The following is a 17,583-nucleotide window of genomic DNA, read 5'->3' as shown; positions in this document are numbered from 1 at the left end:
AGCGCGCGCGCGCTCGCACTCACCTGCGTGTGTATGTGCGTGCGTGTGTCATCATCGCTGTGCGAGTGTGTACGCGAGCGAGGGGGCGAGAAAGGGTGAAAATAGTTTGATTAGATTTGGAAAGTGATTGAGAGCCGATCTCGGGGGCTGGTGGCGGAGGTGGTGGAGGCGGAGGTGGAGGAGGTGGTGTTGGTGCTGGTGTTGGTGGTGGTGGTGGTTGTGCTGGTGGTGGTGGCGGTGGTGGTGGTCGCGATCGCGATCGCGTCCGTCTCTCGACTCTGAACTAACCGAAAAGCCGTGCGCAACCATCGTCACGCAAGATGACAGCGAAGTATGTTTTTATCACGCTGATGAACGCGGCTTTCCTTTGCCTGGCATCAAGTATACTCTCGGAATCGGCCGGAGCTTCCTGCAAGTGGTTGTCAGAGGGTGGGAACGACACGCGGTCCGCGGACTGCACCCTTCGAGTGTTGGATCCTGGCGCGATCACCGGTCTGGTTGCGTCGCTCGACGGCGCTCTCAAGCTACGGATACGTTGCAGCGACGTCCATCACTTCGAGAGTAGCTTCAATGCTCACAGTTGGCAACGTTTGACCAGCTTGCACGAATTGCACGTGCACGGCTGTAAGGTACTGCGGATACCAGAGGGTGCGTTTCAACCGCTTCTCGAGCTGAAGAAACTGACCGTGCAAACGTTCAACGCGGTATGGGGTGCCAGCCGTTTTCTCGAACTCGCGCCGGACTCTTTCCACGGTTTGCGCGAATTACACACTTTGGAGATCGTGGAGAGCAACGTGCAAGCGTTGCCAGCGAAACTACTCTGCTCGCTGGATAATCTGCAAACATTGAATCTGACGGAGAATCGTTTGCACGACGTGAGCGATATCGGATTAAATCGACGCGGTGGCGATTCGATCGAAGGAATGGAAGTAGTCGAGGGAGCCGACGGGACCGACGACGATTCGCCACCGTGTCGCGCGGACATTCGAATTCTAGATCTGTCGCGTAACGAGATCACGCGTTTACAAGAGAACAGCCCGTTGCTTGGTCTTCGTCAGCTGCAAGAGTTGCACCTGCAGCGAAACTCGATCGTCGAAATTGCCAGTGACGCGCTCCAAGGGCTGACCGTATTGCGTACGTTTAACGCCAGCTATAATTCGTTGGACTCGTTGCCTGAAGGTTTGTTCGCCAGTACGAGGGAGCTTCGAGAGATACACCTGGCGTACAACGGGCTCCGCGACCTGCCCAGGGGTATATTCACCCGGCTGGAGCAGCTGCTCGTGCTAAATCTTGCGGGCAATCGACTCGGCAGTGACCGCGTCGACGAGACTACGTTTCTCGGACTGATTCGGCTGATCGTTCTCGACCTCTCTTACAACATGCTGACGCACATCGACGCGCGTATGTTCAAGGACCTGTTCTTCCTACAGATCCTCGATCTTAGGAACAATACGATCGATCGGATCGAGAGCAACGCTTTTCTCCCACTTTACAATCTGCATACCCTCGAGCTGTCCGACAACAAGCTTCACACCGTGGGAGCGCAACTGTTCAACGGTCTGTTTGTTCTGAATCGGCTGACGTTGTCCGGCAACGCGATCGCCAGCATCGATCCGCTCGCGTTTCGCAACTGTTCGGACTTGAAGGAACTGGATCTGAGTGGTAACGAGCTTACGGCGGTGCCGGACGCGTTACGCGATCTCGCTCTCCTGAAAACCCTCGACTTGGGCGAGAATCGGATCAGCAATTTCTACAACGGCTCGTTCCGCAATCTGGATCAACTGACGGGCCTGCGACTGATCGGCAACGACATCGGCAATCTGTCGCGCGGCATGCTGTGGGATCTACCGAATCTGCAGATTCTGAATTTAGCTAGAAACAAGGTGCAACACGTCGAGAGATACGCCTTCGAACGAAACGTGCGACTCGAAGCTATTAGACTCGATGGAAATTTCCTGTCCGACATTAACGGCGTTTTCACCAATATCGCCAGTTTGCTGCTGCTCAATCTGTCGGAGAATCATATCGAGTGGTTCGACTACGCGTTCATACCTGGCAACTTGAAATGGTTGGATATACACGGGAATTTCATCGAAAGCTTGGGCAACTATTACAAGATTCGCGACTCGAAGGTGAAGACCTTGGACGCCAGCCACAACCGTGTTACCGAGTTGTCCCCGTTGTCCGTGCCGGACAGCGTAGAGTTGCTGTTCATAAATAACAACTACATCAGCCTGGTACGACCCAACACGTTCAGGGACAAGGAGAACCTGACCAGGGTCGACATGTACGCGAACATGATCGAGACAATGGAGCTGACGTCGTTGCTGTTGACCAAGGTACCGGAAGATCGAGCCCTGCCGGAGTTCTACATCGGTGGAAATCCGTTCAACTGCAACTGTTCGATGGATTGGCTGCCAGCGATCAACAATCAGACATCGACCAGGGAGTATCCACGTATCATGGACTTGGACAATGTAATGTGTCGTACATCCGGACCACGTGGCGTAGCCATTGTGTCCGCGTCAACGGCCAGGTCCGAGCAGTTCCTCTGTCGCTACGAGGCCCATTGTTTCGCTCTGTGTCATTGCTGTGATTTCGACGCGTGCGACTGTGAGATGACCTGCCCGGCAGGTTGCAAGTGCTACAACGACCGCACGTGGAACACGAACGCCGTCGATTGCTCCGGCCTGACCGTCGAGGAGATACCGCGGCGGATCCCGATGGACGCGACCGAGGTCTACTTGGACGGGAACGTGTTGCGCGAGTTGCAGAACCACGTGTTTATAGGACGGAAGAACATGCGAGTGCTGTACGTGAACGCCAGTGGCATCGAATCGATCCAGAACCGTACGTTCAACGGGCTGAACAACCTGCAGATTCTTCATCTGGAAGACAATCGGATACGCGAGCTGAAGGGGTTCGAATTCGAACGGTTGTCCCACCTGCGCGAACTCTATCTGCAAAACAATCTGATCGGATTCATCGGTAACCTGACCTTCCTGCCGTTGCGTTCGCTCGAAATATTGAGACTCAGTGGAAATCGATTGGTGACTTTCCCGGTATGGCAGGTCACTCTGAACGCTCGCCTCGTCGAGCTGTCTCTCGGCAGCAATCCATGGTCCTGTCGATGCAAGTTCTTGCAAGAGCTGTCCTCGTGGGTTTCCGACAACGCGCACAAGGTGGTGGACGCGAGCGACGTTTGGTGCTACTACGGGGGGGACGCTAGGCCAGCGTACAGGCGCCGTTTGAACGTCAACGAAACGGTCTGTTCCGATTACTTTTCTCAAGGTGGCGTCATCGAGAGTATCATGGTTTCCGATTACTTGCCTCTGGTGGCCGCAACGCTCTCGGCGGTGCTGGTTCTTCTGGTGATCATCGTGCTCGCCTTTATATTCCGCGAACCGGTCGGTGCGTGGGCGTACTCCAAGTACGGTTTACGGTTTCTGCGGTCCGGCAAACCGTCGGGCAAGTCGAGCGGAGCAGCGACGATGCCGGCAGCGGCTGCACCGATGGCCGCTGCGTGCTGCGACGCCGATCGCGAACGCCTCTACGATTGTTACGTTTGCTACAGTCCGAACGACGAGGATTTCGTGGTGCATTCGTTGGCGATGGAACTGGAGCACGGCACCGCAGGATTTCGGCTGTGTCTGCATCATCGCGACTTACCATGCGTACTTCGTGCTTCCGCACCGGCCCCGATCGTCTTGGAAGCGGTGGACGCGTCCCGCCGTGTCCTCATCGTTCTCACTCGTAACTTCGTGCAAACCGAATGGTCCCGTTTCGAGTTTCGCGCGGCGCTTCACGAAGCACTCCGGGGTCGAGCGGCGCAGTTGATCGTCGTTCAAGCGGGACACGCGTGCCCGGAAGTGGAACGCGATCCCGAACTACGACCGTACCTTAGAACCGCGGCTGCGATCCTTACGTGGGGTGAAAAGAGGTTCTGGGAACGTCTCCGATACGCGATACCGTCATCCGTCAATACGATGATGAATCCCGCCGATATATCCGTCGAGAGTAAATCGTCGCCCCTCGTTTACAAGCGTAACATCAACACGTACACGTTAGACTGTGTCGGTAGCGAGAAGACGAGCATGTCGACGCTACGCGCCCAAGAACGTGGTCAACGATCCCTCTTTAAAGACTCGTCGTCCTCGCCAACGACCGCGTTGATGTTGCAACACGCGCCGCCCGCCTATTCTTGCGGCACGGTTTCTATGCCTCAGCAACAGCTGCCACCTTCGTCGCCGCAGCCTAGGCTGACCGTCAATCACGCCTATCGAGACGCGGTTACCGTGCCAGGTAGCAATCTCATCGGCACCAACAACACCACCATCAGCAGCGGCAGCAGCGAGGATCATAGGAGACCGCTGTCCGAGCACATATACTCGTCCATCGACTCGGATTATTCCACGCTGGAGAGAACCGCCTGGAGACAGCAACAACCGCCGCCTCCGCCACCGCCACCATCTTCCGGCCAGGCCTATCTCGTCTAGCTTCGCGCGCACCGATTCTCTTCTGCTTGTGATATACCTTGGATAAACGTGAACGAGGAGCTTCTCTTGCTTTTTGTGTTCCGTTTCACTGCCGTTTCACTACCGTTTCACTGCCATTTTACAGCCGTTTCACTACCTGTCGCAAAGGGGACGGTATGAACGCCGAGCCTCTGAGTATCTAAGCGTCCAACTGGCTCCAACGAACTAGCCGATCAACCAATTTGGACAGTCGATAAACGAAACATATATTTTCTCGATTTTTAATTCGCGTATCGAGTGTCCAAGGTTACTAGGGGAACGGGAGAGAACATCGAATTCGATTCGCGCCGCCGCTACATATGTACCTCGAGAGATCGTCGTCGAGCTGCTGTCGCCTTTTCACAGGCTGTGCTTAAAACGAGGGAGACGTTGTTAGTAGCGATAGAGGAACGCGCGATTAGCTCAAAGCACATACTATGTTCCACGCGACTACTATCCAAATATTTGTCCGCGACGATCTTTTTTCTTTTCTCGTGAAACGCGCTCTTGCTTTGTTTGATCGGTAAAGGCGTGATTGTTCACTTTTCCACTCTTGCCTGTTCCCCCATCCCCCCTTTTTCCATCCCCTTTCTTTTTTCCCCCCTATTCGGTCTATTCCCCTATTACGTCTCTCTTTTTCTTCTTTTCTTCTCTTCTATGTACCTCCCCACCCCCGCCCATTATCTCTGGTCCCTGTCTAGCAGGCTCCTCTCTCTTTCGTTGTACAACTAATTGCGCGCGCGCGCACAAACTGTATCGTGCGAATTTCTGAATGGCGTCTCGCGAGAATCTAGTTCGACGGACACTCTCTTCTCCGCTCCCTCTTCCACTTGGCTCGACGACTTTACACCGAGCAGTAAAGTATAAACACGCGCCGTCTCCTTTGCGCCGTGAAATCGGTTTTAATGGCGATTTAGGGCCACGCTCTTGTACATATCTATTATTATACGGAAAAAAGGAAACGCAATATGTAAATAAGATTGCAAAATGTTGCAAGTTTGTGTCGACGTACGTGTACATTGTATATATATTATAACTATCAATTATACATATACGAGAGGGAACGATACGTCGATTCGGACGTGTTACGGTTTTATCGGCGCGTAGAAAGAGAGAGAGTTTTAGCTTCGATTTTGAATTCTCGACTAGATAGACGATGACTTTTTGTAATTTTATATGTCCGGTCCGATGATAACACTGTACGATATGTAAATATGTATATCACAAAACGTTTCGCCTCGTGTAAAATATTATTCGCCGCGTAAGAATAAAAAGGAAGGGAGGAAGAAGTTACGAAAATACAAATCGAGACACAAAGCTCGTAATTATGAGTGAGAAACGGAAAAAATGGAAAAGCATGCGCTTTGCAATACTGTGAACCACGACACAGGTTGCGCGTGTGTCGTAAACTTAACTGTATACTTGATTTATTTAAATCATGTGAATAAATTTATAAAATACGTTATTATACGCTTGCGAGCCTATACCCCGATTCTGCAACCGCTTCCTAATCCGCATACTGATTTCTACGCGCGTGAATACTCTAATATATTGTATACATCGTACATACTACAGTGTAGTACGAGTCTCGGACCATCCACTTTTTTGCCATTTCCGATCTTCGATAGTCTAAGACTATCCTTGTCGCTCTGTGACAGTTTCTCCTCGTGTAAACTTCCGTTCTTGCCTAGATTTTTCTCGGAAAGCTGATTTCCATACTCTTTCGCTCGCGTCCTTTCATAGAAACGTTTGCGAGTCGAGAGAAACTATAAACACGTAGGGTACCGTGATGGCAATATCTTCGATCTTCGTTTCTCTATAACAGCACGTGGAAACGTTTCTTGAAAGTATGTTCGCTTGCCACTGTGTAATATGGATAACGTGGATGGCCTGAAACTCGCCCACGATACTATTATACTTTGTTTCGATCAAATTTTCTCGTCTGTTGTACGAAATTAGTCACGTAATCCGCGCGTAAATATTTCACGCGGTACTTAAGTAAGTAGGTAAGTGTGCATCCTTCCTATTATTCCGATGGAAAAATGCTCAAATTTTTCATTTTCGTTCTCCCCTTTTTTTCAGTGAGTATTTCTACGTTATCGTCATACGTCATTTACAGCGTATTTTTTGCCACTATATTTTACCTGGTATTGTTCAAACAAATCGAAAGAGATACAAGCCGAATTGATCGTGTGTTTACGCCACGTATGCTTGTTTTCAAATACATATTCCATCCCACGTTTGATCAGAATATTTGCAAATATATTCTATGGAAATGACCTGTGTAACAGTGTGTTGTTTCTCATATAACCGTCGTTGTCGTTACATATACCGTACTATGTACTATATAGATCGCGAACGGAACATTGATCCTAGTCAGCGCCACCGCGCACTCACTGCACACCATCTGCACACTTACATTATTAATGCGCCTACTCCACCGCCGCAGGCTCCACGTACCACAAAGACCAATGTTTCTATTTGGAAAATCTTTTTCTCTCTCGACAAACGGACAAACGATCGACGACATTGCCGCTTCTCAACATCGACCAAACTAGAGATTCGTGAATCGTCGTCGAGAGTTCCGAGTACCTACCGACGTACTATATGCTTCTCGTTTTGTCTTCGATCGCGTTTCGTAAGCCAACTTCCCTCGTTGGGAAAATCTTTCAACGTACCTCGTTCGTAGAACGATGACAGCGAAAAAAAAAGTTATACACGACGTTCGCGTACTCAACGTACTCAACGTGTAATACACGTTTTTATTCCATAGAGAAGAGTTTACTAGGTGTAGGGAAATAAAACGAGCCAGAGGAAAGTTTGTCAGTAAAGTTTTAAGCGCATAGTTGTTCCAAGTGCTGATAGAAATCTGTCTCGTTCTCTTTTATTTCCCTTTGTACGTTCGTTCTTCGTTCGTTCATTCGTTTACGCCTCTTTACCTTTCTTTTCTACGTATAGCGAGCGAGCAGCCAGGTGTCGTTGAAGCGCGCTAGTATCGCATAGATATTCGTAAAATATAACTTGCGCGGTGCTCCGGTAATCGAGTGCGAGTGGGCAGTACGCTGGGAACCAGTTTTCTCGGTTCACCGCGGTATGTAAGTACAGCTGTAATTACTCGCACACCGTACTTATGCCAGCCACGTGATCGAATCTAGCCATAGGCTCATAGGGAATCGAGTCTACGGGGCATTCTCGGCGTGGTGCGGCGCGGTGCGCGAGCGCGCGATCTTTGCGGTATCCGCGAGAACCGCGCGCCAATTTCCGTTCCGTATCGTGCCGGTAAGAGCGCGCACAAGGCGGGTCGATTCCACGAGGTTTGCTCTCACTACTGCACCACGCGATTCAGGAGAAAGGGAATTCACGGATAAAACGGTCGAGCGTCCTCGAGATTCGCGAGAGCACCTTTCACCGGAGATGAAAAGAGAGAGGAGGGGGTGGGCGCCACGCGTCGCGTCAAGTTCGTTATATGGGTCGTTCTTGCGAAACACCATTGAGGACTAAAGCCGAGCAATTGTCGGCCTTGAAGATCGCGTCCGATCCCAATGGCGCAACCGACAGGACATTGGCCTGCATCCGATCCCTGTATGCTCAAGTATGCTCCGCGATTTACATACCGGCCTTACGTACCTTACACGCTTCCTACATCCCGCTTGTTCCTTCTTCTTCCTTCTCTTCTTCTTTTTCCCCTATCTCGCCATACCTTCGCCTTCCCTCTTCTCGACGACAACAAAATAGTAGTAATCTTCCCGTTGGTATATTGCTCCTTCGATCGGTAACTCCCTTATCGATAATGAAATCAATTTTGCGCCGAGTTTCACCTCCGCCTTCGACAGTTACGCCCCTGCTTCCCGCTACTCCGCTTCCCTGTTTTCTTTGCCCTGGTAACGATGCAATGCCAAGCGGCTCAATCTAATACCGATTTTTTTTGTCGGCAGAACTCCTTCCCTCTCTCTTTCTCTCTACATCGTGACAATAACTTTTACGTATCCTCCTGGATCGAATTGTCATGCGATACAAATGCCGATGTATCTCAAAAGGCGACCCGTGCTCTGGCCTTACGGGCGTCTAAGACGTTCCGTCAACAACAAGTCAACAACAACGGTCGTCGGCCATTGCACGTAGTGCCTTTCGAATATATACCTGTTTTGCTGGTATTTGTCGGTGAGTTCGAAAACCGCGATATCGTTGGCGGGCTTCGACTTGCGTGACGACTACCATGTTTACGGAGCGAAGTTAGTGCGACTCGTACCGTCGCGCCACCTGCGCCGTTACCTGTGCTTCCTACCCACACGCACCTATTTACAACCACCAACCCATCTACCTATGACTTCGTCCGCCTATCAACTAACACTGGCTCGCATCCTTCACCTTTTGTCCCGTGCTGGCACCCGTTAAGCGTACGCCGGTGAACCCAGTAATTTCACGAAAACCGCCACCACCGTCGTCACTGTCGCCGTTGTTGCATTCTTTGCCTCCTTTTCTATTTTCCTGCTCTTACACATGCTGTTACCCAGCGCTACGACGACCAACGACAGCGACCACGACCACGACGACGATGACGACGACAAGGACGACGATGCGAATACCACGTGTCTGCACGCGATCCTGTCCTGACATTTGGCTATCCTATTTCCTAGGGTTTCTCAGTATTCGAGACCTCGACCAGCAGTTCCTTTAATTCTTAATTGTAACGCTAGATTTACGAGCGGCCGGCTTCTCCCTTCTCGGCAACCTGGCTTCTGTGGAAACGACCGAGGAAAAGGTCGCTCGGTCAAAAACCTCCAATTCGTTGCTTTTACCCCGGTAAGCGGCACAAGGATCCTTTTGCAGTTACTCGATCCTGTGCTTAGACACGGGAACGACATAAAAATCTGAGATTCCGTGAATCGAGTAGCTGGACTCTCTCGGTGGACTCTTTGAAACATGCGCGTACATACACTCAATGAGGCGGGTAAATGGGACGGATAGCGCGATCTAAACTAGAAGTCTCCGCTGCGTGACTTGTCACCGTGAACGCCACTAGATTTATATACGAATGCTAACTTGTCGCATATTTACTTGGTCGTTGAGTTCCCTTCTCGCGTATACTCCCGCCTTTCTCGACCTTTTTGAGGTACCTTTGCGAGTCTCTAACCCACCTACCAAGCCACTCTCGTCTCGTTTCTCTCTGTCTTTCTCTTACTCTCTTCCCTCTTTTTCTCTCTCTACCATTCAGCCGGTCAGCCCTTGTCTCTTTTGGCTCGCACCCCTTCGCGATGACAAGCCGCAACAATGCTAGAGTAGACAGACTGCCCGACGCCACGAGCAGATACCAACTGCCACACAGCGACGACGACTACCTTTTTTCCTGCTTCCCATGTCGTTCTTTTTCTACTACCCATGGGGTAGGTACCTATACCTGGCCGCAAACGCCGTGTCCAGGTAGCGAGCCAACCGACTGGTCTGCGTGTATCGACCACCCATATATTCAGAAACTCGTTGCGGGGATCCGAGTGCAGTGATCCGCATAGAATCGTAACTGAAAAGATCAGACAACAACGGTCGGCTCGTTCTCTTAGATTTGTTTGTAACGCCGTTATCTGTTGCACGGGCTTCGCCATATCCTGGATGTGTGCGGATCCACCATGGGATGTGTTTGTTCGTTTGATCGCAAAGGCGAAATAAATCGATCGGGGCAGAGGCAACGTTATTTTTCAGTCTCATATTATCGCATTAACGGTGTAACGTTCGAAATGCTTTTCATGTAATTACCTAATCTGCTTTGTTCTACCTATAAATTAGTCTTATCCGATTCCGAACCATGTACATATTTTTTTTTTTTTTTTTATTTTATTTTGGTTATTTTACAATTTGTCCTTGCGGACATTTGGTAAAGTGTTATATCTTGTTGGTGAAGAAAAAAATATAAATAAAAAATAATATAGCATGTGGGCGGCTACCCCCAGCGGGGTGCCAGCTTCGTTTTTTTTTCTAAGTTATATCTTTTATGAGGTCTATTGGGTGTTTCCTTTTTAGTCTTCTTGCGCCATGTACATATGCACTTGATCGTACTTGACATCGGTGTATATACGTGCAAACTACATACGTATGTATCGTTATACATACGTATTATACTTTGTCTTCTTCGTCATTCATTTTTTTCTACCTTTTTACAGATTTTTATTCTTTCATGTGTTTTTACTTGTTCTTTTCTTCTTAATGTGAAGTTTTAATGCGCTGCTTTGGAAATGGTACAGCAAAGCAAAAGGATTGAAACAGAGAGAGAGAGAGAGAGAGAGAGAGAGAGAGATTACGATACAGCGGTTCTCGCATTTTGTGTGCCCCGCGAGTATGCATTCGCTATCCATTGAAAAATTGAATTTATCTTCGATCAGTTTTCTCGCTAATTGTCAATGGGGAGACTCGCTAAAGTTGCAGATGGAAATCACCGGAGAGTCATCCTTCCATCCAGGTATTTCGTTTTGTTTTCTCGCCAAGCCATCCGCCAGTCATACCGCGGACCGGCGCGGCGTGCGATATCGAATGCACTGAATCGCGTGAATCGCAATGGAACAATAACGATGCCAACGAACATTTTCAATCGCGAGGAATACATACGTCGATGCGGTGTGCCGTTCGCAAAAACAATGAACTAAAAAAGCAATGTAAAAAATAAAGAGAGGCAGAGGGAGAGAGAAAGATAGGAAAAAAGGAGAAAATCGTGCACGATTCTTTTTCCTACCAATTATTGAACGCTCGCCAGTGTTAAACGAACCAAGCACCGCGTGTAAATAGGGGAAACGATTCTCGTACTTTTAAAATATTCCTGCTTGCTCTCTGCTCGACGAATAAAACATGCTGCCGCGTCGGTACGTTTGACGTGGTCGGACTCCATCCACCAGGAGCGGAGCAGGCCGAAATTTTTGAAGGTTTTTAGCGAAGAATGTGTTCCATCGCATGCAATCTTCACTTATGCATTCGACCATCGCGTCGTAGCAGATGCATCCTTGGCATACCTCCACATGCCTACGTATCCCTACTACATTTATATGTATAAACTGAAACCTATGTGTGTAGAGTTAACACGTCTACATACGTACGTGTAAAGGGAACAGAGCCGGGTCATAGGCAGCCTAGAACTGTGCTCCAAATTCAGGGCAAATCGGTGATTCAATTACGGCGAAATGTGAACGAAAAACCCGGTGTGATTTATCGTGATACTTTGCGAAATCCAGTCTCAGCTGTCTCAAATAGCGACACGGCGGAAATGATAGAAATCTTTTATGTAATCGGAAAATTGGAACGGAAGATGCCGCTCGATTTTTTACGCTGTATTAGTTCCAGAAGCTCTATATTTTAACAGGCACATGCTTATGTAACAATGTATATTCCAATTCTAACTTCTATTATTTTGTCCGAAACAGGATTAACGAATTCGTACGTCGAGCGATCTTTCCAAAATTCAAATCAAATATTTACACAAAATGTTCGAGATGAAAGAGTCTAAGAGACTCTATGGGTTCGTACCGCTCGCTCACAGGTAGAGAGAAGCAAAATATGCTTAACCAACGTAGAATCTAAAATCAATACTTGCTAGTATAAAATATAATTTTACATCACCTCTTAGGGATATACGTTGGACACAAACAATGTAATCAAACTACCACGATGAATGGAAATTGTGTACGAACGTTGAACAATTTGATTGGTGATTTACACATGCGGATATCGTATTCGTATTAAAGGATGATGTATCAAACATCTCCCTTGAAAAAAGATATGTATAAAGTTTCGTATCTTATTATAATTTTTCGTTGATTTCGACACGATCTTCATCGCTCGTATGATATAATATCGTTATCGTTCGTACGTGCTTTACATCTTTGCAATTAATATCTTTTTTCCAATATCTTCTTTTATCTCTATTTAACGCATCGTTAAGAGACAGAGGAGGAAAGAATTGATTTTTCCGTCTATGTTGGTTAATCATTCGTTACCCCTCTCTGCAAGCGGTACATGTTCATAAACTTCCTTATTTACCCCCTTATTTTTCAACACTGTATATATAAAATTCGTACTTAAAAATACAAAATAACGCGTGCATCAAAAACACCGCGAAGATCCGTGAAATCGATGATGCATTAACGCGAAATTGATCTGCCTGCATGGTTAATTAAGTATACATATATTTTGCTCGTAACACGTGTTAACGGTGGAGAAAAATTAATTAAAACAGCATAAAGGTATATTTTATATACACAGAACGAACTCTTTGCAATATAAACTAACACTGCGATGCTTTATCACCCTGTATGCAGGGAACAAGTAATTACGTATATCGCGATCGCGATCGTGTGTTTAGGGCGCAAAAATGTGGAACAAAGTAAAATACGTTAGATCGTAACAGTTGCGAATCAATAGCTTTACCAAAGTAAAAATCCTCGGTGTCATTCTCATCGGACGTTCAATGGGAACTGGTAGAACGGTAAGGAACATTACGAGGTCTTTCAAGGATCTCTAGAGGTCCCCTAGACAAAGAATGTCGATCATCTCTCCTTGCTATGCGAAAAGTTTATATTCAAAGCTAAACTTAATCACGAAAGATTACGTTGTCCCAATTTCGGTCGACGTCGCCGTGTGCCCGAGAGATTCTTTCCTCGATGTGCTACTCGTATCCAAAAAAGGTCATTTCCTAGCGAATGTTGAGTAATTGCTAAAACTATACCAGGAGTGCGTTGCAGAGGAGAAAAGGTTTAGGCTACCTGACCTTTGCGGAATTTTCCTCAATCCAATAACAGCATCCACACCAGCCGATGATTCTGTCAAATCATGTCGCGGTGGTAGCTTTGACGAAAACATAGCTTTTTCCGCTCGAATAATAAACGAGTTCGAGTCGAGCAGGTCGAAAGGGAAGCTTACTCGTTAGGGACTCGCTGTCTTTGCAGTCACGATAAGATTTACAACATCGGTAAGAATCACCCGTTATGGCCATCGAGCTTATTAGTCGAATCGTCGTTAAGACGTGCATCAGCAACCTACGAATCGTAAGCGAATATGTCTGAATCGGTCAGGATCGGAGATACCGGACCGGTGACGAGCGTGGTTCACCTTCCTATAAACATCCATTCATCCGTTCAATAAAACCAATAAATCCAATTAAGGCTGGAGATGCACGAGCGTCGAAAAGATGTCCGTTGTAGAAATATATTGTTGTATATTAAATCTTCTTGCCGGTAGAATAGCTTTGATTGATTCGCGTCGGAGGTTCGTTTCCTAGTAGTAGCCGAAGGAAATGGTAGAACATAGCGGACCGCACGAGCGTGAGCGAGCGATCGAAGGCCGAAGCACGGCAAGCGGCACGGCAGCAAGGAGCGAGGACTCGCCCCCTCCCGCACGAGCATTTCTTCGTAGTCGACTTTTTCTTACCTGGGATCGTCCTGGAAGCGCAGTAAACAGAGCAATCGGACGAACGAGCAAACGGAGAGAGGAAAAGCGGCACGGAGTGCGAGCGCGTTCGAAGCACGATCGACGAAAACAAGGATCCCGGCGACCGTCTTCGGTGTACCCCTTGCTGTTTTTGCCTCGTTGGGTTGACGTTGCGACCAAAAAAAAAAGAAAGAAAAAAAAGAAAAATGGAAAGAGAAAGGGAAAGAAAAGGGACGGACACGAAAAGAAACGAAAAAGGGTGATGGGTGACAAGAAGGGAGAGGCGTTGCGACTTGCCTGCCCCGGTTCCCTGGCTACCGTCGTTCGATCCGATGATACGTATCTCTCGACGGGTCGTGCGTGTGTATACGCATACTCCTCTCTGCTCATTGTATACGTGTCTGCTTGTCGAGAGTACACACACGTGCAGCGTGTACATAAGAACGCGTATACTCGGGCAAAGAAATGTAGTCTTGTAGCAGGGCGCGAGATATACATACATTGCGTACAAGTACATCGGTAGATAGTATATACATACTTACGTATTAGATACATACTGTATTTGGTTCATTTTGCTCGGAAACAGTCTACTCGTTCGCTTGGTTGGCACGCTACGCCGAGAGGCGTAGCCTTCTCGAAGGTTAGATGCGTCTGATAATGTGATCCATGTCGTATCTTGGAAGTAGCTAAACGAATAGAGCGACGGAGAAGTATGTAAGAGAAGAAATAGAAAAAGGAAAAGCAGAAGATGAAGGCGGGAATGAAACGGGATGAGACAGAATGGAACGGAACGGACTGGAACGGGACGGGACGGGACAGCAGAGGACGGAACGGAACGGAACAAATCGGAACGAAACGAAACGAAAGGGAGCAGAGTTGTACGAAGAGGGGGCGAGAGGGTGAGAGAAAAAGAGTTGGTAAGGTATGTATGTATATAGCGTTGCTCGCGATGGAGTAGGTAGGTATGTACGGTCGGCAAAGTCCGCTCAGGCGCTCAGTCGGCACGGATAGAATGGCGGGTGTGGTACGTGACTATGCGCGATAGAAGGAGAAGGTCGAAAGAAAGGATAGAGGGGCGGGAGAGCGAAGAGATGGGTGAGTCAGAGAGAAGAGAGAGTAGTAGGAGGGTAGCTAGTGGAAGGAAGAAGCAGCGGAGGGAAGGTTGGGTGAGCAAGAAGAGCTACCGGAGAGCCACGAGAGGATGCGTTGGTTCCGTTATCGACCTGCAGCAGGGCGTGTCTCTCTCCCTTCTTCTCACTCGCGCGTCCACCTCGATACTTTTGTCCTTGTTGCTCATTCGCTCCTTTACCATTGGCCCGTCGCCGCTACGTCGATGTTTGTCGGTGTTACGGCAGCGCTCGCGGCGCTTCGCCTCTTCCGTCTTCGTCATCGGCGGGCAGCCAGCCACGGAGTCGCGGCAACTCGGCTAGAACCTAGAACCAAGCGCGAAGCGATCGCGAACCGACTCAGAACGGTTATGAGTCTTCGAGCACCCTTCGATCCAATCCCGGCTTTTATATCGTCCACGTCTCTCTCGACTCTTCGAACGCTCCACGCTTCGCTCGGGCCCTTAGTTATTGCCATTATTATTATTTGCACCTTCGCGCGCGTACACAGCACGCTGTGAGAACACCCTCGCCACGCTTTCTCCTCTCTCCTCTCCTATATTATATATACGATGATCGACCCAGCCGGCCTCGTTGCACACGGACAGAATGGGACAGCGCCAGCAGGGTAAGGGGGGATGACTCTCTCTCGAAGCTGCTGGCTTGTAACGAGTTAACGAGTTTAAAGAAATGACTCACTGCCTGCCTGTCTACCGTACAAAGGATAATAAGATGGAACGTGTGACGAATAATCGCTCGTTAGAAGCGGAACGATATGGTCGCGCGCATTCTTTGCTACGGCATCGTAGATCGATGACGAACGCCGGTACACGCACGCGGTCGTCCACGAGCAACCAAAGAACACGTCGCGTCGATTCGATAGACGCGAATGCGTGTTCATGCTTTCTGCGTATTTTGTCTAACGTTCCGTTGCACTCTCGTCTCATTTTTTTTTTTTTCTTTTTTCTGCTTCTCTCCTCTATTTTTCACCCGATCCACCCTTTGCTCCCTTTCGACTCTTCTTTTTTTCCTCCTCTTTTTGTTTCTTTATTTTGCTCGCCGTTTATTCTTATTGCTCGTTTTCCCGTTTTAATAATGGCGTCTCGTTGTGCTTTTAATGCGAGACATTCGAGTCCGACGTATTAACGCGCGTGCGGTACCATTCGAATGAGTTCGTCATTTTTAATTTCAGTCCCGTTCCCGATCTATCGGAACCGCGCCCGTTCTTTCTCTCTCTCTCTCTCTCTCTTCCTGCTCCCTCTCCCTCTACCGAGCTCGTAAACTTTTATCGAAATTATTACAATTATTATCGCGAGCTTGTTGCGCGGTCCCTGTTGCAACGGGCATGCAGAGTGGTTTTTGCAAATGGCGTAATAACGAAGATAACGAGCAAAAACAGAAATGGCGAGCAGTTCGAGAAATTACGAGCAATTAAGTTGCAGCGTCGTTATAATTTCGATCGTCCCTTTCCTTCCTTTAAATGTCCATAGTGGAACTAGCATTCCCGTATATTTCGGGCTGTTTACAATACGAGATCGCGAGACCATCTGAAGCTGACAGCGGTCATAGTTGTGAAGACGTAATACGTTCAAACTTTATCGCGTTGCTCGGTGACAAAGCTTCTCGCGTACTACGCTACGAGTGAAATGTCGCGAGACACGTAATTATTTTACGTACGTACGTTAATCTTTAGACATATTTCTAAAGGATAGACCTAATCGATTATCTGACAAAGCTAACCAAGAAATTTGCTGTGAAAACTCCGTTTTAGAGGATATCGAGGCCAACCAGCTATTTCAGCTCGGATAACGGCGAAAAAAACCTATTGGTATTTTATTCATTTTATTCTTAGAGGGCTGTTTCATAATGTTTTTCATTGAAACGTGTAACCTCGAACGTTCCGGAATGAAGGAAAGGAGAGAAAGACAGGCAAAACGGTGTGCATATTTCTCACGTTCACAATGTAACGAAACGCCTTCTAACTTTCTACGCGAGCTATATGGCTAAACTATTACTGAAATAGATAAAACAGAATTAACAAATCCGCTCATGCTATCGCTAAAGGATTTCGCGTGTTTACACCAAAATCGTATATCACTGGTACGTCGTCGCCGAATTAAACTCATTTTTAAAAGCTTCCATCGAGAATACCATTGCTCGAGTTTTCTCTTTAGCATCGAGGCTAAAGTTTTACGCACAACGTTGCCGTAAACTTTTCTTCCACGCCAATAATATATATAGCAGGGTTATTGGTTTTTCTTCTTTTTTAAAACTTCCCAAATAGACAAAAGTTAATCGCAGTTCGCTTCGTTACAATTACATTTATAACGGCTTTCACGAATAAGTATCTACCTTTCCCAGTACCTGTATCATACATTAATAATATTTTGAAAGTTACTATATTTCGTCGTATAATACGCTGATGTCACGTAGCGTCATGTGTCGTGAGATTTAGCTGATATGCCACGAGCTATACTTCGCATCGCTCTTTCTGTAACCTAATGAAGGTTGTATTCCATTCCAACAATAGAGAATCGAACTTGCAAGATACTCGAGTG

At 47.8% G+C, this 17,583-nt stretch overlaps 1 protein-coding gene across 1 annotated transcript; it reads left to right on the top strand.

Annotated features, from left to right (window-relative positions):
- The first annotated feature begins 214 nt into the window (after nt 1-214).
- On the top strand, nt 215-5,982 carry LOC132908175 (toll-like receptor 7). The gene has a single exon (XM_060961904.1). The coding sequence runs from the start codon at nt 321-323 to the stop codon at nt 4,494-4,496; it is 4,176 nt and encodes a 1,391-aa protein (XP_060817887.1). The 5' UTR covers nt 215-320; the 3' UTR covers nt 4,497-5,982.
- Nucleotides 5,983-17,583: the final 11,601 nt, after the last annotated feature.

The sequence above is a fragment of the Bombus pascuorum genome, chromosome 6 (genome assembly GCF_905332965.1).
Source record: "Bombus pascuorum chromosome 6, iyBomPasc1.1, whole genome shotgun sequence".
Taxonomy (NCBI): Eukaryota; Metazoa; Arthropoda; class Insecta; order Hymenoptera; family Apidae; genus Bombus; species Bombus pascuorum.
The sequence above is the reverse complement of the archived record's forward strand: the minus strand, read 5'-3'. Positions and strand labels throughout refer to the sequence as shown.